Below are 18,866 nucleotides of genomic sequence, written 5' to 3'. Positions count from 1 at the left end.
TATTTTCATGTTAGTGGACTTCATTTATGTGCTTACACATCATTTGTGATGGTTAATTAATGCATAATAGGAAAATGCAATTATAAATTGGTATTACTAGAGGGACTTTGAAATTTTGAATTTACTTCAGAATTTTATCACTTTATTGCAAATGTGGCTTGGCTGTTATGGATCTATACCAAAATTTTTTATTTCATTTCAATCAAGAAAAGACCAGTCTTGAGTCCCCCCCACAAAATTTCAATTATAGCAATGCTAAATGTATGCTACGGTCCTGCACCCCAAGTCGCAATAAGGGGGTGAGCAGGTGGGTCTGGTGCACCAGATTGGGAGGGGGCAAATTTCACCCTTTAACCTCTTCATCAACATCAAGATCTTCAGCTCACGTTCGAGGTTAAAACCGTTAATCTGCGACTTAATGAAGATATCCAACTAGAAGACAAGTTCTCGCAAATGGATATCATAGAAAACAAAATCATGGGATAGACAGATCACCCAGCAGAAGATATTGCACCAGTGCAAATACTTCTCCAGAATATTCTGGAAACACATGGAGGAATATTGTACACGGATAGGTCCAAAACAATGGAGGGAGTGGGAGCAGCTTACAGCATATTCAACGACAACGAAGAAAGAGACTACTTGGCTCTCCAAACTTCACGATCGGAATACAGCATTCCAAGCAGAAATGCTGGCCATCAAGAAAGCTGTAGAAGTGGCAACAATATTTCCGGATAATACCATAATAAAAACAGACAGCCTGTCCTCTTTGAAAGCTCTCAAAGACCCAATCACAACAAATCCAATCGCCCGTGAAGTCTGTAAGCTACTTATTCAAAACAAAGATCCAGGAAATGAGCGAGCTAACTTCCTCGCAAAGCTGGCCACCAAGGAAGGAACCCCCCTCCCCATACCCTACCAATCGCTCTATCAGTATACAAACGAAAGTGGGTGCAAGAATCATTACGTCACTTGCAAGAAAGATGGGACACTGAATGTACTGGGTGTAAAATTCACGAAATTCTACCCAAAGTCAGTATACACTATACACCACTTGCCATGGCCCAGAATTATCACCATCTTTTTCACAGAACACGGGCCATTCGCGACTTACCTGGCTGGATTCAAGATTCAAAATAGTAGCCTCTGCCAAAAAGAGGGAAACAATTTTTATTTTATCTCAGAGTGCCCCAAAACCACAGAGTTCCATTTTAAATTACCAGACCAGGACAAGCTGACACTATAGAAACGACGCATCATCAGAAGTGCAATGGATGCAAATCACATATTAAAACTTGTTAAACATGTTGAAACATGCATGAATTCAGACGTCCAATTAACCAGACTGACGATTTCAATGACTCCGAATATACGGCTTCAGAATCAAGACCGAAAATTCCTAGCCAGCATCCCATGATCACAAGCCTCAGGAGTGAAGAAAAATAAATCCAGGCATAGCCCTTCCTCTCTCGGAGAAACCCTCTACATCCCAATTACAGCATCCAGATGTAAATGTGCATAGTCGGTCAGTGAAATAAGCGTGTGCTTAATATTTTTGCTTTGGTATATGTAGTTTATTATTATTTTTTTTATTATTGTAAACAAATACACACACATACAACATTACACAAATACAGGACAATAACTCACCAAAATGCGAACATGCCCCGGCTGATCAAACATCTAATTGTGGCCCTAAGCTAGAGTGTTCAACCCCCCCCCCCCCTCCAATAGGGAATTTATACCTTGGGAAAAACTAAAATGATGAGAATCATGTCGGGCTTCTGGGCTGGAGCGATACCTCCCCACTTAGATACTACGTCCACGGCCCCCACAAGGGGTGGGCTGACAAGGCTTCAGCCCTGGGGCCCCTGTGTGATTTTAATAATTTTTTTTGTTTTTTTAAGCTATAAATTTATAAGGGGGCCCCGTGAAAGTATGGTCGGGGGCCCGTAAAAGAACCCAGCCTAGGAGCCCTGCTTCAGGATGTGGGGGCCATGACTACGTCCTAAGCCAGGAACGTCGGAAGTGTTTGAAACTTGTGGGGGTGCTCGTCTTGATCTTTATATGAGAAATTTTGATTTCAGAATTAATTCAGGGTGCTCAGACCCCATGCAATAAATTACCGTGGGTGCTGGGTCTCAAAGCCACCGTCCCCAGATTACTTCTTTTGGTCATTCATGTGCAAAGGTATCGGAATATATCCGTGGGTTGAGAAGAACTTACAACATTTATATTTCTGAATCTTTTCTAGAAATGTTGAGACCCGTCACACAAATTACCGTGGGTGCTCGAGCACCACCCGGCTCCAAAGCCACTTTCCTTTAAGCTATCCTAGGATTGGTTCTCAACCTTTGGAAGTCCGCGGCCCAGTTGATTTATGTAAGTTGGAGGCCCGGTTATTCGCACGCCTAATGGGGTACAAATGTTTAGAAATGAATCGGTGAGCTATTTTTTTACGGCCCGGTTTGACTATGTCAGGGCCCGGTAGTTGAGGAACACTGATCTAGGAGGTATTGGCTGGAGCCCTGTTCGCCACACCATTGGGGTGGGGGATCACGATTTGAGCTATTATAAAACTGAATGATTACCGACATTTTTTTTGAAATAGTATTTCGTTTCGTTTTTTTTTTCGTCGAAATTTCCGCATCAGCAGTCTTATGGGTGATGAAAAACACGTGAATTGGTAAAGATGTTTTTTCTAACGTTAATTTACGATTAGTTTCGATTCGGTGTGCGTTGTGTGGGATCGGAAACATTTAGCTTGAAGAATTTATTCGGGAATTTAAAAAAAAATTGCAACCGTATTTTCTTCTCTTTTTTTTTTTTTTTTGTAACAAATCTTGAAAAGCGGTGGAGGAAAGGAGAGATTGCTAATAATTTTTGTCATTGTTACAAAATCTGAATAATAGATGGCGACACGAGCGAATCAAAACGGGTACAATAATGCAGCACAGCAAGGTGAGAGGCGTGTTTGAAAACAAATATCCGGTTTTTTGCGGAGATGTCATGGACCTTGAAATTATAATGTATATTCCATTATTATCGCCAGTCTCGCTCCCGTACATTAAATTGACAATGAAAAGATGCCGGATTATATGCTCGGAAAAAATCGTAAGAATCAAACGTTTTTGTTGATTGCATTTTATATCTCATCGGATAATGTTGAAGGAGGGGGAAAAAACTCACGATTTTTCATGTGCATGTGTTTATAGTTACCTTTTTTTATGTTTTTTGCATGCTATGTGGATTACATGAAAGTACATGTTTTTTCCCTGAACTGAAATCATAATTTTGGTGAAGAGTTTGTAACATCTAATATTGAAGTGAAATAGGCAAAAATAATAAGATTTCATTACAATGATTCAGTATTAATTAACCCAGTGGTTCTCTATCTGCCCCCCCCCCCTCATCATGGGATATTATGAGAGGAGCCATGGAATTCATCACAGGTGGCTAAATGGGACCACAAAGAGCTGTAAAAAAAATTAGAGAAATGAGGGCTTTCAAGTTAAATATGGCAGGAAAAAAAGAGTACTTTAGTACTTTTAGGATTTCGTAGAACTATTAGAATCCGTATAAGCAATGCTGTCTTAATGCATTGGCCTACCTGGGCATGGCCGGGCTCCTCAACTGCAGAGAGGGCCTCATGAAAAAGATCCGATTAAAAATTTTGAAAGTTAGCATGCACACATTGGTAGGAAACCCTGGATTAATCAAATAATAACTTAAAATCAAATCCTCTCTTACTTTATTCATGTAGCCAGAGCATTTCAATGGCAAATATATTTTTGAATCATTTACATACAGATTACAGTCTTGAATAAAGTGATGCATATTTTATGTGAATGATTTGTTTGTTTGATCTGATTAATGTAATTGGTTTTTTTTTTCAAAGTTAGACTCATTACTTACATCAGGACCTGACAAATCTTAGGTTCCATGGTGAATAGAAAATTGGTATTGGCACCTAAAATTTTCTATGCGTGATTGCTGAATCCGAGTCTAAGAATGACACAGAATTTTATGATTTCCTTACATTAACTTTTTCAACATGGGACGAAGTTATTAAGTTCCTGGAAGAGTTGAGAAAAACGTAATTTAGGACCATATTTCTTGAGCAAAAACCTTTCTTGACTCCTGAAAAATTTGGCTGGCACCTAAATATTTTTTCTAATAGGTCAACCATGATTTCCATGAGTGAACATTATAGACCTGTAGTTTTCTCATTTGGTTCTGAGGCATTCGTAGTCTATGCAAAAGCAATAGAAGAAATTATGTCAGACCTGTATAATTTTTTGAGTAATTCGTTTTTTCAATAAATTTTTTCATTGATGATTTCAATATTAAAAAGCTTGCTAATAATAACCTTCAATAATCAGACATCAAAATTACCACTAATGCTTATTGTTGGCCATCAGTGCAATGTGTAGATAGTTTCATTGATTTCCTGAATGGTTCAGTAATGTGAATCACAAAAATTAAGTTGGTTCTAATTTTTGCGTGTAAAACTTTTTATTTCCAGAGTGTGTGTGATCGAATGTTCATTATAAAAAAAGTTGAATTCCCAAAATTGACACTGATTGTTGATTGCAATGGAAAACAATGAAATTGCATCCAACATGAAAATATACTTAATGATTTTGACTTGCTGAACGTGAATATCACCATCATAATTTTATTGGCTTTTGTGTTTGACATGTTATCATGCTAACAGTTAAAGAGTGCTTTATGAGCGTTATTGTGTGGTGAAAAAGTGGTAAGGATCATAGAAATAAAGAAAATGATTAACTTGGATGCTGGTTGACTACTGTTGGACAATTAATTGTAAGAGGTGGTTTTAATGTTCAGTACAAGTGAAATGCAAAAAAAATTATGTGTCAGACACGATAAATGAACTATTATGTTAAAATACATTTGCATTTATATAGATTTTGTATTGTGTTTTTATGCATATTAATGTTGTGCCTTCATATATTGGAAAAGTTTCTGTGTATTCACATATTTTTCTTATATTTATTATGTTTCTAATATACTTGTATTATGTTTCAATGTGTTATTGTATCATCGGTATAAAAAAAGTGCAAAAAGTTACTTTTGAGAATAGCACATTTAAAGGTTAGATTATATCTAAAAAATCAGGATTTCAATGTCGGGGAAAGGAAAAATCTAAAGGTCGAATCTCAACCTTTATATTCAACATTGAAATCCTGATTTTTTAGATATCTAACCTGCAAATGTGCTATTTTCAAAAGTAACTTTTTTGCACTTTCATGGTTTTGGCGTGGCGTCGATGATATGCATATTATATATGCAATTTCAGGGAAAAGCCATAGCCAATCCAGTTTTTTTAATGGTCAAATACATGTTCAGCACATCCAACTGCATAAGAAATGACTATTTTTGTTTTGAATGTAGAAACTTTGTTAAAATTTGTTGTTTAGTGGTGATTATTTATGGATTTATTCAGCTATTATGGATCATACAGGGTTGCAACTAGGAGGAGGATTGGGTGGATCTGCGTGCCTCAGGCGCTGGACTAGCAGGAGAGCCAAATTCACCCTTTAACTGCTTCTATATGGTAAGGGGCACCAAAATGTCTGTTTGCCCTGAGTGACAAAGTATCTAGTTACAGCCCTGAGATCATATGTGCAGAAAATTAATGAGGCCAATTTACAGGACATTCTGTTCATATTATTTGCATTATAGGATTTTTTATAATAACGTGGTCTTCACGTATTCCCAAGGGATCAGCACGATCCGTTCAGGGAATTTGTTAGTGTTAGTAGACATCCATGCCCGAACCGGGATTCAAAACCTAGACCTGCACAGTGAGAAGCTAGTTCCCTAACCACTGGACTGATAGGCGGCAATTTGATTATGTATGTCACATTTTTAACATTTATATTACATGATTTTCTTTAAATATTTCCCTTAATATGGTCACATCATGCTTTACATAAAGATGCATTGAATTATATAATGTTTTTTTATCTCAATGTATAGGTTTATCTATGTCCATCCAGATGATACTCAATTATCCGCACCAAATGCATTGATGGCACTCTGAAAAGTATTCGGTCAGTTAATAATATGTACGTATATTTCTTTTTTTTTTCATTCTTCAGTCACTGTCTGCTGACAGGATCTGTAATAAAGTGAAACTTCCATAAACAATAGTCTTGTTATATGTTCCTGCCAAAGTCTGAAGTTGGCCAGTTGATCTGGCCAATGTCTGAATTTCAGGCTTTTACTTCAGCCTATATGTCTGTCCCTATATATAGATCACTAAGATATCAGTATTCATTCATAAATGACCATAATTACCACAAAAAAAATATGCCAACTGATGATGACCCCTGAATCATAGGGATCAATATATAGGGGCCAGTGAAACCCTGAATTTCGGGCATTGGCCATGTCAGCTGGGCAAACTGGTCAATTTTGGGCTTTGACATATATAAAGATATTACTCTCTTTTGCCTGGAAAATTTTCCATTGTGATAATATATATAAAATCAGATGCTGTCTTATAATGATAAATCCTTGGGTAATGATAATTTTCTCTGGTTCCTTAAAAACCGTTCTATAGAGATTCTCTGTATTACCGATACATTTTAAATATTTTTCATTCAATTTGCTAAGTATGTAAGTGGGAAAACAAATTGTTATCCTATGTGTGATATTGATTCAGATTCTGGCATCTGCATCATTAAATGCTAACATTTTAAGGTGAAAATTTTTTAGTTTTCACCAAATAATCATGATTAATAATAATAATATTAATATATATAATAATATTAATATATATAATAATATTAATATATATAATAATATTAATATATATAATAATATTAATATATATAATAATATTATAATAATATAAATATTAAATATGTATTCTTTGTTCCTCTTTTTGAGGAAAAAAATAGTTTCCCGTTTTTTCCACTTATTTCATCATTTGTTGTGAATATGTATATCTGTAAATACATATTAAAAAAAAAAATTACAGCCTATATTTATATTTCACAATAAGATTCTCTCATTTCGTTTTTTTTTTTTTGTATCCTGTGTATATAATATGACAAGTGTAAGATAACAGATGAGATGACATGGGACCCCCTCCAACTGCTTTTAAAATATACCTCCATCCTAATACGTGTACATTCATCCGTTAACAAAACCCAGAAACTTTTTTTCCAATTCCCGACCCCATCTCATCTGTAATCATCACAAAATTTTTTAATCAGGACAGTACCCAATTGTCCAGAGGAAATATGTTGCAAAAATTTTGTATGTTTTTTTTTTTTGACACAAAATAAAGTTATATAGATGGCTTTTTTCTCAGCCAGAGATATCAAGGAAACAGTTATTTTCCGGATATTATGCTGAGGTGAGCTCGGAAAGAAAAGTCATCACGTCTCCGCCGGGACTCGAACCCAGGCCCTCTTGCATACCGGGCAAGCATGCTACTAAGGATGACGTCACTCTCCGCTATCATACGAAGGTTTTTTACAACTGGATGTTGCGAAGATATATTTTGGAAAGAGAGAAAATTCAACTGCCCCTGTGGGGAATCGAACCCACGTCCTTTCACTTTCCGGGTGAACGCCCTAGACCACTAGACTGCAGAGGCACCGAATCTCTCAATCCTCAATCTTTCCTTGGAGCTCGTGTACACTGAAAGGGACCGTACATGGACGGCCGGACCAGACTCAGGCCAAGCTCACAACTGCTGACGCTGCCACCAGATGGCGACTTAGACTTGTCCTATGTACGGTCCCTTTCAGTGTACACGAGCTCCAAGGAAAGATTGAGAGATTCGGTGCCTCTGTAGTCTAGTGGTCTAGGGCATTCACCTGGAAAGTGAAAGGACGTGGGTTCGATTCCCCGCAGGGGCAGTTGAATTTTCTCTCTTTCCAAAATATATCTTCACAACATCCAGTTGTTAAAACCTTCGTAAGCATGCTACCATCTACACCACTGGAGACACATGAATCTGCCTTCCTAATTTCATGCACTGTGTCGTGAGGCGCTGAAGTAGAGGCATTAGTAGCCTCTCTTAACTTCAGGAAATGGCCCCCGGGTGGGACAGTTTAGAGAGATATAGATGGCTTTTTTCTCAGACAGAGATATCAAGGAAACAGTTATTTTCCGGATATTATGCTGAGGTGAGCTCAGAAAGAAAAGTCATCACGTCTCCGCCGGGACTCGAACCCAGGCCCTCTTGCATACCGGGCGCATACTTCAGCGCCTCACGACACAGTGCGTGAAATTAGGAAGGCAGATTCATGTGTTTCCAGTGGTGTAGATGGTAGCATGCTTGCCCAGTATGCAAGAGGGCCTGGGTTCGAGTCCCGGCAGAGACGTGATGACTTTTCTTTTCGAGCTCACCTCGGCATAATATCCGGGAAATAACTGTTTCCTTGATATCCCTGGCTGAGAAAAAAGCCATCTATATCTCTCTAAACCGTCCCACCCGGGGGCCATTTCCTGAAGTTAAGAGAGGCTACTAATGCCTCTACTTCAGCGCCTCACGACACAGTGCATGAAATTAGGAAGGCAGATTCATGTGTCTCCAGTGGTGTAGATGGTAGCGTGCTTGCCCGGTATGCAACAGGGCCTGGGTTCGAGTCCTGGCGGAGACGTGATGACTTTTCTTTCCGAGCTCACCTCAGCATAATATCCGGAAAATAACTGTTTCCTTGACAAAATAAAGTGTTCCGGACTCTGCCATGAAGCTGGGCCAGAAGAGATCTTGGAAACGGGATAAGTTCAGTGGCAAAGTTCTGGCGTTCATTTATTCTTACGAACATTTGATTTACATATTTTTCACATTATGAACTGTAAGGTTTTCTTTATGCATTTTATTAACTTTTGAGTGAAATTCACCCTATATAAAGCCAATCTGACGAACGAAAGGGGGGGGGGGTAATAGACAAGCTTAAGTGGATCATAAAACACCATAGCAACTCTGTCCCATCTCTTAGTTTTTTCCAGTTATGGTGGTTAGAAGAGAAATACAGTCGAATCCCGTTTTAATGAATACCCTTATAGCGAAAATCTCGTTGTAACGATAACGAATACTTTTCTAATCCCCCAGATAAGTTTGCATAGGAACAATGCAAAGACCTGGAATTCCTTTATAACGAAATTTCGTTTTAACGAAGTTATTTCGTCGGTCTCTTGGAGTTCGTTATAACGGGATTCGACTGTACTTCAAATCTGAAAAAAAAAACTAAATTTGTGAAGTACCTGAAAGACTTGCATGCAAAAACTGAGCACATATTAAAAAAAAAAGAGCAGAAAAAATGGTATAAGGTGACACCATTTCCATCAGAATATTTGGATTTAAAGGAGAGTTACAAATGCGCTGAAAGATTGGCAAAGTGCAAAATGGAATTGTCGCGAAGATCTGTAACCACCAATTTTATGAACACCCTTCTAGCTGCAATCTGTCAAATTTACTGCAAACTTTTTCATTCTGCCAGCTTCTAAAAGAGCCAGCAATAAATCATATCGGTGTTCAGAAAAAATTTAACCTTTGTTATCACTGAAATCGCATTCATCGAAGTAGACATTCAGAATTGGCAGTTACAGGTTTTGGCGACAATTTGATTTTGCACTTTGCCAATCTCTCAGTGCTGTTTAGCTCATCATTAAATCCAGATATTCTAATGAAAATGGTGTTCCTTAAAGGGATTTTTTTTAAAGATAACGTGATCACCACGTATTCCCAAGAGATCTTTACGATCTATCTAGGAAATTTGTTAGTGTGTTAGTAGAATCCATGCCCGAACCGGGATTCAAACCCTGACCTGCACAATCAGAAGCTAGTTCCCTAACCACTGGACTGCCCGACGGCTGCTCTTTTTCTGCTCTTTCTAAATATGCACTTAATTTGCATTTATGTCTTTCAGGAATTCACAAATTCATTTTTTTTTTCGGATTTGATGCATTTTCCTTCTATCCATCATAACTCAAAAATTGTTTGAGATAGGACAGAATTGCTATGTTGTTTTAGGATCCACTTAAGTTTGTTAATTACCCATTTTTGTTTGGCAGATTAGTTGAAATTCATCCTGTATACATAGTATAAGATTTTTTTCACTTATATCTGATAGGCGTCCTTAAAAAAAATAAAATGATACATAATTGTTTGTAGAGTTTTTAATTTTCTTAGACAATATAGTTTTCCAAGCCAAAAATTAGCATAAAATTTTTGATTATCTTATATTTATTTTGTGCCTTCCATACTTTTTTATTAGTATGTGATCTGGCTGTGATTATTTATAATGGACCGCTGGGAATACTGAATGTTTCTCTGATGAACCGCAAACAGTTTTTTCTCCAAAGCTACACTGAACAACAGTAAGTGTAATTTAAGCGTTAAAACTGTGTTTTCTTTTAGGCACATGTTAATACCTAGGTTTCACGTTATAGTAATTTTTAAATTTGTTGTTGATGGAAAAGAAGAGAAAGGAGATGAGAAAATTAAAAATTTGACAAATTAAATGGTTGATATAAAATGACAAAAGCAAAATTTATATTGAAATATTTCTATGTATGCTTACAGTTTGCCCTTCATGACAAAAAATCATACTTATGGCCCTGATGTTAAGGCAGAGTATTAGCTATGTTGCAAGTTCCTATGCGATCATGACCTTTACTAGCAATCTATTTATCTATTTCTTCCATTGGCAGAGAGGGGAGCAATGCCCCCCCCCCCCTCACCATCAAATGTAAAGGCGACTGATCTAATGTTTTTGCATATATATGAATTGACGTCATCATCATCGTTCCCCCAGACTTTCAAGTTTATCTCTGCCTATGATTTCTTCACGTGCTAAAGATTGACTCTGATACATGATAAAATTTCAGATCTCTTATGCGACTTAAATTATTCATTAAATTTGAATGAATTTTAGATATGTTTTGTCCATCTTGTGTGGTTATAATTTTTATATCTGTATATTGTCCCAGAGCTGTGTACTCCAGCATCTAGAACTGGCAGGTGATCCTGTAGTGTTTTAACAAAGAAAGAATACAACTCTTATGAGTTTAATGAGGGTATTTATTTACAGGGATATAAATATGAGTTATTTACTACATGAAATTAATTTCATACAATTATATCATAAAATTAACATATCAATCATGCTGAGAAAATCGATATATCAAGACAAACAAGGCAAAAGAGACAAGACTTACCAATATTTCTCTTCAAACCCATCTAGAATATTTGAATTTCGGCTAAATAAGTATTTTTTCAGACTGTTTTCTTTTTCCTTAATTTCTAAAATAAAAAGGCATTGGATGGAAAACAATATTTGGAATATAATTGATTAAGTAGTTAAATCGCAATTTTAAATTTACATTCAGTTTTATCTATATGAATTTCACTGCTGTGGGTATATGTTTGATCCTTCTGTGAAAGGATTATTTACTTTTTCGTATGCTCAAGATTCTGCCTTATTTTATCAAAACATTCATGAATTAATTGCATGTCTGACTTTCTTACCTATCAATGGCTTAAAATGAAAACCTTTGTATATTCCATGAAGAACAAAAAAAAAAAAAAAAAAAAAAATTGTGACTTGGTTATAGCGCCTTAACAATATCAAAACTAATCAAAAATACAAGTTCTTGCCACTTAAGTTGAACAATTGACATACATGGTTCCTTTTTTCTCATAGAGAGCAGATCAGTTCTGATTATTTTTAATTAATAGCTGTAATATGTGAGGTTTTAATCTTAAACTGTCAAAAAGTAATTTTCAGGAAAAAAAAATTTATGTACAAGGTTTTCATTCTAAGTCGTCTCTATGCATTCATTCTATTCATATTTTTATGCATAATATCTAAGGAAAGAAAGAGATTGGCTTGAAAAACAAGCTTTCTAAAAGCAAAACATTCCTGTAGTAAAATGGTTTTCTAGAAAATTTCAGTTAAATATCAATGGGTGTAGTCAATGCAATGTGTAAAAATGTGCCTAATTTTTAAAATTTACAACCCTCATTTTTCAACTTAGTTTACAAGAGATTTCATCATTTAACTCATTTATTGGTCATAAATTTAACATCAACAGTGATGATACATGAAAAAAATATACACACGATAATATTATACACAGATAAAAAAATTAAGTAATTAATAACTTAATTATTTTGTAGTTATAAAATATCTACATCATATAATATTTTATTGCAAAAAAAAAAAAATGGTTATTCAGTCTAACACATACCTTATTAATGATGTATGGTCGAGTTCTGCTTGACCATGTCGCTCTGTTTCGCTTGTGATGCTCTTTCAACGTGACTTGGAATGTTTCCTGCAGAAAATATATATATTTCTTTTATTGGTGTTGCCAATGAACTTTCTTTTCTCCGAATATTTTCCTCTTTAGTCCAACATCATCCAGTACGAAAGACCGGTGATATGGATGGCTAACGGTCCGGAAGGATGGACAACAGCGAGAGTGATTCCAGCCTCTCGCCGCTCAAGGATGTCCACTGTTTCGCAGCAGCGGCTTACCAAGCGTTCAACGAATGGCAGTTCTGGCGATCCGAGCCTTTCGACCTCCTCGCGGAAGAGATCGAAGCCTTCCGAGCTCGCGGTTCGCCCCTCTCATGTAGTATTATGCCCGACTGGAGAACGATCGATACGGGATCGGATCCCCATTCGACGAACACGTGGGAAAAGTCCAAACAAGCGGATTGTGGGGGTACCACGACTAACTACGCTCCCGGAAACGGGGTGACTCGGCCGCTGCTTTTCCCGGATTCTCCCGAAACGGGATCCGGAATTCGGGATTCCCTGACATCTGTGGACAAGTCCGGACGGCACGCCTGTCCGGGAATCGTCCGCGGCGTGCTTCCTTCCACCCCTACTGAGGACGGAAATTCCCGCGACCCAGGCACTACTAATACTTGCTCCTCCCCTGACAACTGCAGTGGAACGCGCTCGGACTGCAATATCGATTGCCGTGAATCGGGCGAGCCCCTTTCTCGTGTAAATCCGAGCGGTCGCCGGCAAAATAGACATGAGGGTGGGCAAAATATTTACGGAAGCGCTACAAGCTTTTCTTGCGAATCAAACAGCGGCGGCTGTCCGCTAGATGTAATCGGTGCACAAGGAGCAAACGGGTCGAGAGAATCTCTTGTTGATGATGTTGCGGTGGTTGATGACACCAAGCAATTAAACGAAGAGCGGATAGAAGAAATGGGCAATTTGGGAAGCCAGCCGAGTGATAAGAAAAATAAAGGCCGCTCCGGGGATGGGTCTGGTAAAGACTCAAAGCCGGAAGCCAAAGGAAGTCCGGGAATGAAATTCAAATTTGGGAAAGGTGATGGGAAGAAGCAAGCCGGAAAGAAGTATCTGAAGAGTGCCCCAGATCCACCGGGACAGCTATTGTCTAAACCGGAGCATTTGGACTATAGCAATGGTGCCAACAACGGGCAGCAGTTGTCCGTCATGGCATCGGATAATGTTCCGGAATCCACTCCAAGTCCGGAGAGTTCGCTTTCGAGCTCAGTGTATGTTGACACTCATAGTCACTTGCCGACGCCGGACGAAATCACGGCCGGAGACGGAGATTCTCTGATCGATTCGCAAATACTTGATGACGGAGTGACAACGCTAAAGGACACCTCGCCCGGAAGCCTTAGTGACATAACCGTCTTCTGTGAAGACATCAAGAGGGACCCGTTGGGGATGGTGCGAGGTCGAGGCCCGCCATCGTCGACGCAATCGTGTCCAGGTACACCGGACACTCTCCTCGAATCTGTGTATCATTCTGGATTTCCAGGTGTGCCCTACGATTCCCGGTTCGTTTCACAGAATGACGTTGTCGAAACCGCATCGTTCAGCGGAACTTTGAGGGGTGATCAATGTTCAAGCTCTACGACTATCGTTCGCCAAGACGTCAACGGTTCCCTCAGCGGAGATTTCGCCTTCAACAGACACAGGGGATCCTTGGACGCAGGGATGTCCGGCACAGCCACTCTGCCTTTTACGGTAACACACCACAGGAAAGTTGTCCTCCCACCGCACAAATTTAACGGACCTTCGTCCATCAGCAAGCAGGACCTGGCGACCGAAGAACCACCATCTGCTCATAGGCCTTCAGCACTATACAGTAGCAGTGACCATCAGCCACAAGCTTCGCCGAGGCGTCATTCATCGTACGGTGATGTCCCGCCTCTCGATGGTAATGTTCTCCGTAAAGTGGCATCTCTCACCCTGGACAAGGCCACCATAGATTCCAAAGTGAACAGGCCGAAATTTGTTCCCGAAAAACTAGACTTCAGCCTCTACGAGAAATTCGAAGGTGAGTGAATGTTCTTGATCTGCGTGCTTTCAATTATAATTAAATTTTAATTTTTTCTACATTTAATAACCGGTGTATTTTTCGATACACGTTACGAGACGAAGCAATCCATCTTCCTTTAGTGGTGAATTGTAGGATAACTTCTCCCATATCATAGGTGGATGATCACCCCTCCCCGCTCAGTCAAAAAACTATTATTGGTAGGGAGAGGAGGTGGACATGTTCGCCTCTCCGTTCACTATCCGTATTTTCAATGTTCCCCTTTCCCCGAAGTCTGTATCCGCTTCTTTCTGCACCATTTCTTGTCTAATATCGGCTTTTCTTAAACCTGTCAGTTGCAACACCTAATAAAGTCCTGTCAAAGTTACTACAGCAAGTTTTACCCTTGAAATTCTTCGGGAATTATTTCCAGGATAAATTCGTTATGCACGGAAAATACATAACTCCTAGTGCCTTTCGACACACATTGGGTGTCGTCTCCAGAAGAAAAATATTATATATAAATTCATTATATATGTAAGTATATGGTAAGAGGTTCATAATGCTCCTTCCGATCAAAGGCTTACTCTGCAATTCTGGCATTACGTAACTAGCGATTTGAGACGGGTGCCAGATTTCGAGTCGATAGTCAGCACAAGCAGAGAGCCGATCCAAGATAAGGATTTTTTAGGTAAGGGGTCTGCAACCTTTCTTGAGTCGCGAGCACTGCCATCAAACGAAGAGCACCCATACGGCAACTTTGACATACGTATGCCTGAAATCTGCGCAATTTTAATTCTTGAATGCAATTTACGAAATACGAGTTCTTGCGAGTACGAAGTAGGACGCGACCATTAAGCACTCTTGGTGCTTCGGGGAGCATGATGGTGCGTGCTAACAACAGGTTCAAGATGGCAGGTCCTATCTCATTCTTCTCAGACGTCTCGCAACTAGATGTAGTTTCTAGTCACTACACAGCAAACCTGAAGTCACCAGCCAGTGCTTTAGCCTTGATTACCGGATTACACACAGATCAGTGCTATCGAAAAAAAATTATTTCGAAGAGTAATTTCATTCCTCTCCAGAATTTGAAAGAGTAGTTTTGTAAAAAGAGTTTTTTTTTTTTTTTTTAAAATGAAAAACAGAAATAAATTATCCCCAAAAAATTATAAAAAATTTAAAGGAATATTTTCATTCCCCACTGAAATTTGGAGTGAATTTTTATGCATGAATCACTTATCTAGATGCATATTGGCGAACACAGACTATTATACAAAAGTACTACCCTCATATTGCTTGAAGTAGCCAGGTCAAGTCTACCGGAGCGCACAATTTTGTTGTATGCTGGCCGATTTGCTCTCAAAATTTCTGACATATGTTACTGACGTCTCTAAAGGCCGCGACTCACACTTTGAGAACCATTGTTTTATAGTATAGATACGAGCGTGTTTCTTCCAAAACATTCGCCCCAGTCCTAGACCACTTCCATTCCAATATTACGAACTCGTTCCACATATGGAATGCATGGAACAGCACATATACACGCATAAAATGGATGTTAGGCTACATAGCAACTCCAAAATACCTTCCGATTCATAGCCGGTTTTTATATTTGTTATTCAAAACCACAAGATGATTCAGTTCCGAAAATAATTTCATCAGGTTCACAGCAGTTCGAAGACTATACATGCGGGGTTTTTAAAAATTATTCAGCAATCGTTCTTGTGGTGACCTCACAATATATGTAGGGCTGCACTTTCCCGGATGGAAACGTCATTTCGATATTTAATAACTAATTTTTTTAATTACTAACTTTTAATCAACTTCAAATTAGTAATCACTAATTTTATTAAATTAATACCGTATTTTATGTTAAATTCCGTTAAAAAAAATTGAAACACACGAAAAATTAGTATTTGCAAAATTTCTATTTTTTGAGGCGCACATTCTGAAGAGCGCAATCATCGTCCTTTCACAGGAGGGGGTGGAGCGGATACGGCTACACGGACTGGGATTAATGTACAATGGACCCTCGCTACAACGATACTCGATATAACGATAAATCCCTCTACAACGATATTTTTTTAAACCATGTTTGGAATTGTCTATAGTTTGATGTTACAACGATATCCTCTACCACGATAAATCCCTCTACAATAATATTTTTGAGATTTTGAAATCGCTAAAACGATATTTTTTTATACTTCGCTCGAAATTGTCTTAAATTCAATTTTAACTTCGTCACTTGTAGCCTACTCATTATGTTGTATAATCACATGAACTCCAGAACTCTGCCACCGGACTTTCCCGTTACCGAGAACTCTTCCAGCCCAGCTCCGCCACACACACAGTCCGTTAATTTTTCCACAATCCACGTGATAAAATAGTGAGGAAGAGAATTTTTTGCTTATATGATTTAAAAATGCATTGTATATATGCGAAAACCGTATAACTGGAACTTACGAATGTTAACAGTAAGATTATTTTTTATTTGTGTGATGTATAAAAAAACTATTCGTGGGATTCTTGAATGAAGTGCAGTATTTAGAATCCACGAGGACGGCGAATTCTGTTTGATATTACAAGGGCAATCATCACCCGTCAGATGTATCGCTAAAAAGATCATCAAAGTTATTGCCCCTCGTTTTGCTCATGATTTTTTTAGGCATATCGATCGATGAGCAATCTACATAATGCATCTTTCCCCCAAGCTTGTTACCCTCGTGCATCTAGCAGTGGTGACTTACGAGCGGCCTCATTCGCAGAAAGCTATTTTTGCCCATTACTAAAAGTCGAACTGCCGCAATGTCCCTTTAACTAGGTAACGTGGTCTATACGCGCGAACGTTCGCGTGTGGGCTCGTCCATTAATTGCATTCGCGCATAACTTGACTCCTTTTAATTGCAGTTGACAGCCAATGATATTCTGTCGTTTCCGGCTCGGAAGGTGTGCTTGTATATATACGCGTGTTTACGCCGTCGCCTAATTATCATTAAGGTCGAGAATTTTTCCTGTTTTGCAAAACGGGCATCTTTTCTTTTCTCATTTCCCTGCTCAATTTTTTTACGTCATTTGTATTCTGCGGCAGCCGCACCCACTCACTCACCCTGTGGAAACCAGATATGAAAAAAAAGCACGTGGGTCGATGTTGTACGTGTGCTCTTTTGAGAGGGAAATTGGACGGGCTGGGGGGTTTCTCTCTATGTATGCATGTATATAATAGTGTATTATATCTACGTTTTTCTGTCTCTGTGCGTGCCGTTTTTATGACTGGTTCTCCTTCGCATTGTCTGAATCATAGGCTGCTTGTTCCGAAACACCGATAGTCAGTTAGTTACTTCTTATTACGGGAAAAAGATCTCAATATTATCTGATTGTTTTCTTTTGTTAATGATCGGTTATGATCTATCTGACATGCTTTTTTGCTTGCTCTGAATATATATGCGATAGATATCATGGTTCTGAAGAAAGGTGAGTTTTATCAGCTGTCCGATTTCCCCGTTTGTCCGAAAAAAATAGGGGGAATATTTTTTTTCCTTTCAAAAAAAATTTTTATGAAGTCATCTTGTGCATTGATGTAGAATGATGACAGAGTCTTCTAATTATTTCACTTAGAAAGAGACTTGTAGGGAATTGCTTGCGCGCTTGGTATCAAGAGGGTAGCTCTTAAATTGAAATTGTAATAAAGATCATTACAATAAAGATTAACAAATGTATAAAGAATCCAGAGTCGTAACTAGGATTTTTGCCGCCCCCACAACTTCAAAATTCGATAATTTTGTAACGGTGTTCTTTGTTCCCACCTGAAATTGCCGCCCATAAATTTTTCCACCAGGGGCAGTTGTCCTTCTGCACTCTGCACTCCTCTGGCTCCGGTCCTGAAAGAATTCTCCGTCCGTATTGTCACATTGATGGTAGATATCTGTAATCCCATTGTTTATAGAGGTCGGGACGCATAGTCAGTCAGTATTAACGTATGTCCCGAATGCCTCATGAAAATGATAGGATTGAAAATTTCGAGAGCAAGCATGCAAATTGGTAGGCAGGCATTGCTAGCCAGGTGAGGGTCCTCAGAAGAATCGCTTCTCCCGGGAGCCCGTGACACTCTTAAGTTGACCCTATGCTTAGTACCAAAAGTCTTCTCGATACTCTCATTCGCAGCGAAGAAAAAAAAAAGGCAGATTATATCAGTTCGATGGATTAAAATTAGCACTATAATTAACATTTTAACTGCAATATTCCCGATTGGGAACCGATTTTATTAATTAGAAAAAACATTATTCGTTCATGAAATTTGATTCATTGATTTTTTTCCTCCTGAAAATTCCACACTTTATTTACAAATAAAAATTTCATTCACTTCAGCACACGTCATAATTTTAATTTTTCAATCACCTATTTTATAAGAAGGAATTAAATTTTTTTTGCTTTTAATTTTAATGTTTTTTCCATGGACATAGTCAAGTCCAGAAAACACATACACACATACAGGAAATTTTTCTCATGCAATTTTTGGTTGCTATGTCTAAACTGAAGGATCTCTCAGAAGGAAAACTAAA

The 18,866-nt window shown here is 38.3% G+C and overlaps 1 protein-coding gene and 1 non-coding gene across 3 annotated transcripts in view; both read left to right on the top strand.

The window, feature by feature from the left end:
- The first annotated feature begins 2,936 nt into the window (after window positions 1–2,936).
- LOC149082159 (uncharacterized) overlaps window positions 2,937–18,866 on the top strand; it is a 53,304-nt gene continuing 37,374 nt past the window's right edge. The window contains exons 1-4 of one of the 2 annotated variants that reach the window (XM_089235676.1): window positions 2,937–3,114; window positions 6,007–6,095; window positions 10,269–10,371; window positions 12,406–14,328. In XM_089235676.1, coding sequence (XP_089091802.1) covers window positions 12,462–14,328 — 1,867 coding nt within the window. In that variant the 5' untranslated portion in view covers window positions 2,937–3,114; window positions 6,007–6,095; window positions 10,269–10,371; window positions 12,406–12,461. Of the gene's footprint in view, window positions 3,115–6,006; window positions 6,096–10,268; window positions 10,372–12,405; window positions 14,329–17,695; window positions 17,779–18,866 lie in introns of those variants that run through there. The other variant, XM_089235677.1, reaches the window with a different exon arrangement.
- Window positions 7,828–7,901, top strand: TRNAS-GGA (transfer RNA serine (anticodon GGA)). The gene has a single exon. It is a non-coding gene; the product is annotated as a tRNA-Ser (tRNA).

Source organism: Pholcus phalangioides, unplaced genomic scaffold (genome assembly GCF_987345545.1).
Source record: "Pholcus phalangioides strain wild (caught in Gottingen) unplaced genomic scaffold, Ppha-v1.0 ptg000009l_1, whole genome shotgun sequence".
In the NCBI taxonomy this organism is placed as follows: Eukaryota; Metazoa; Arthropoda; class Arachnida; order Araneae; family Pholcidae; genus Pholcus; species Pholcus phalangioides.
The sequence above is the reverse complement of the archived record's forward strand: the minus strand, read 5'-3'. Positions and strand labels throughout refer to the sequence as shown.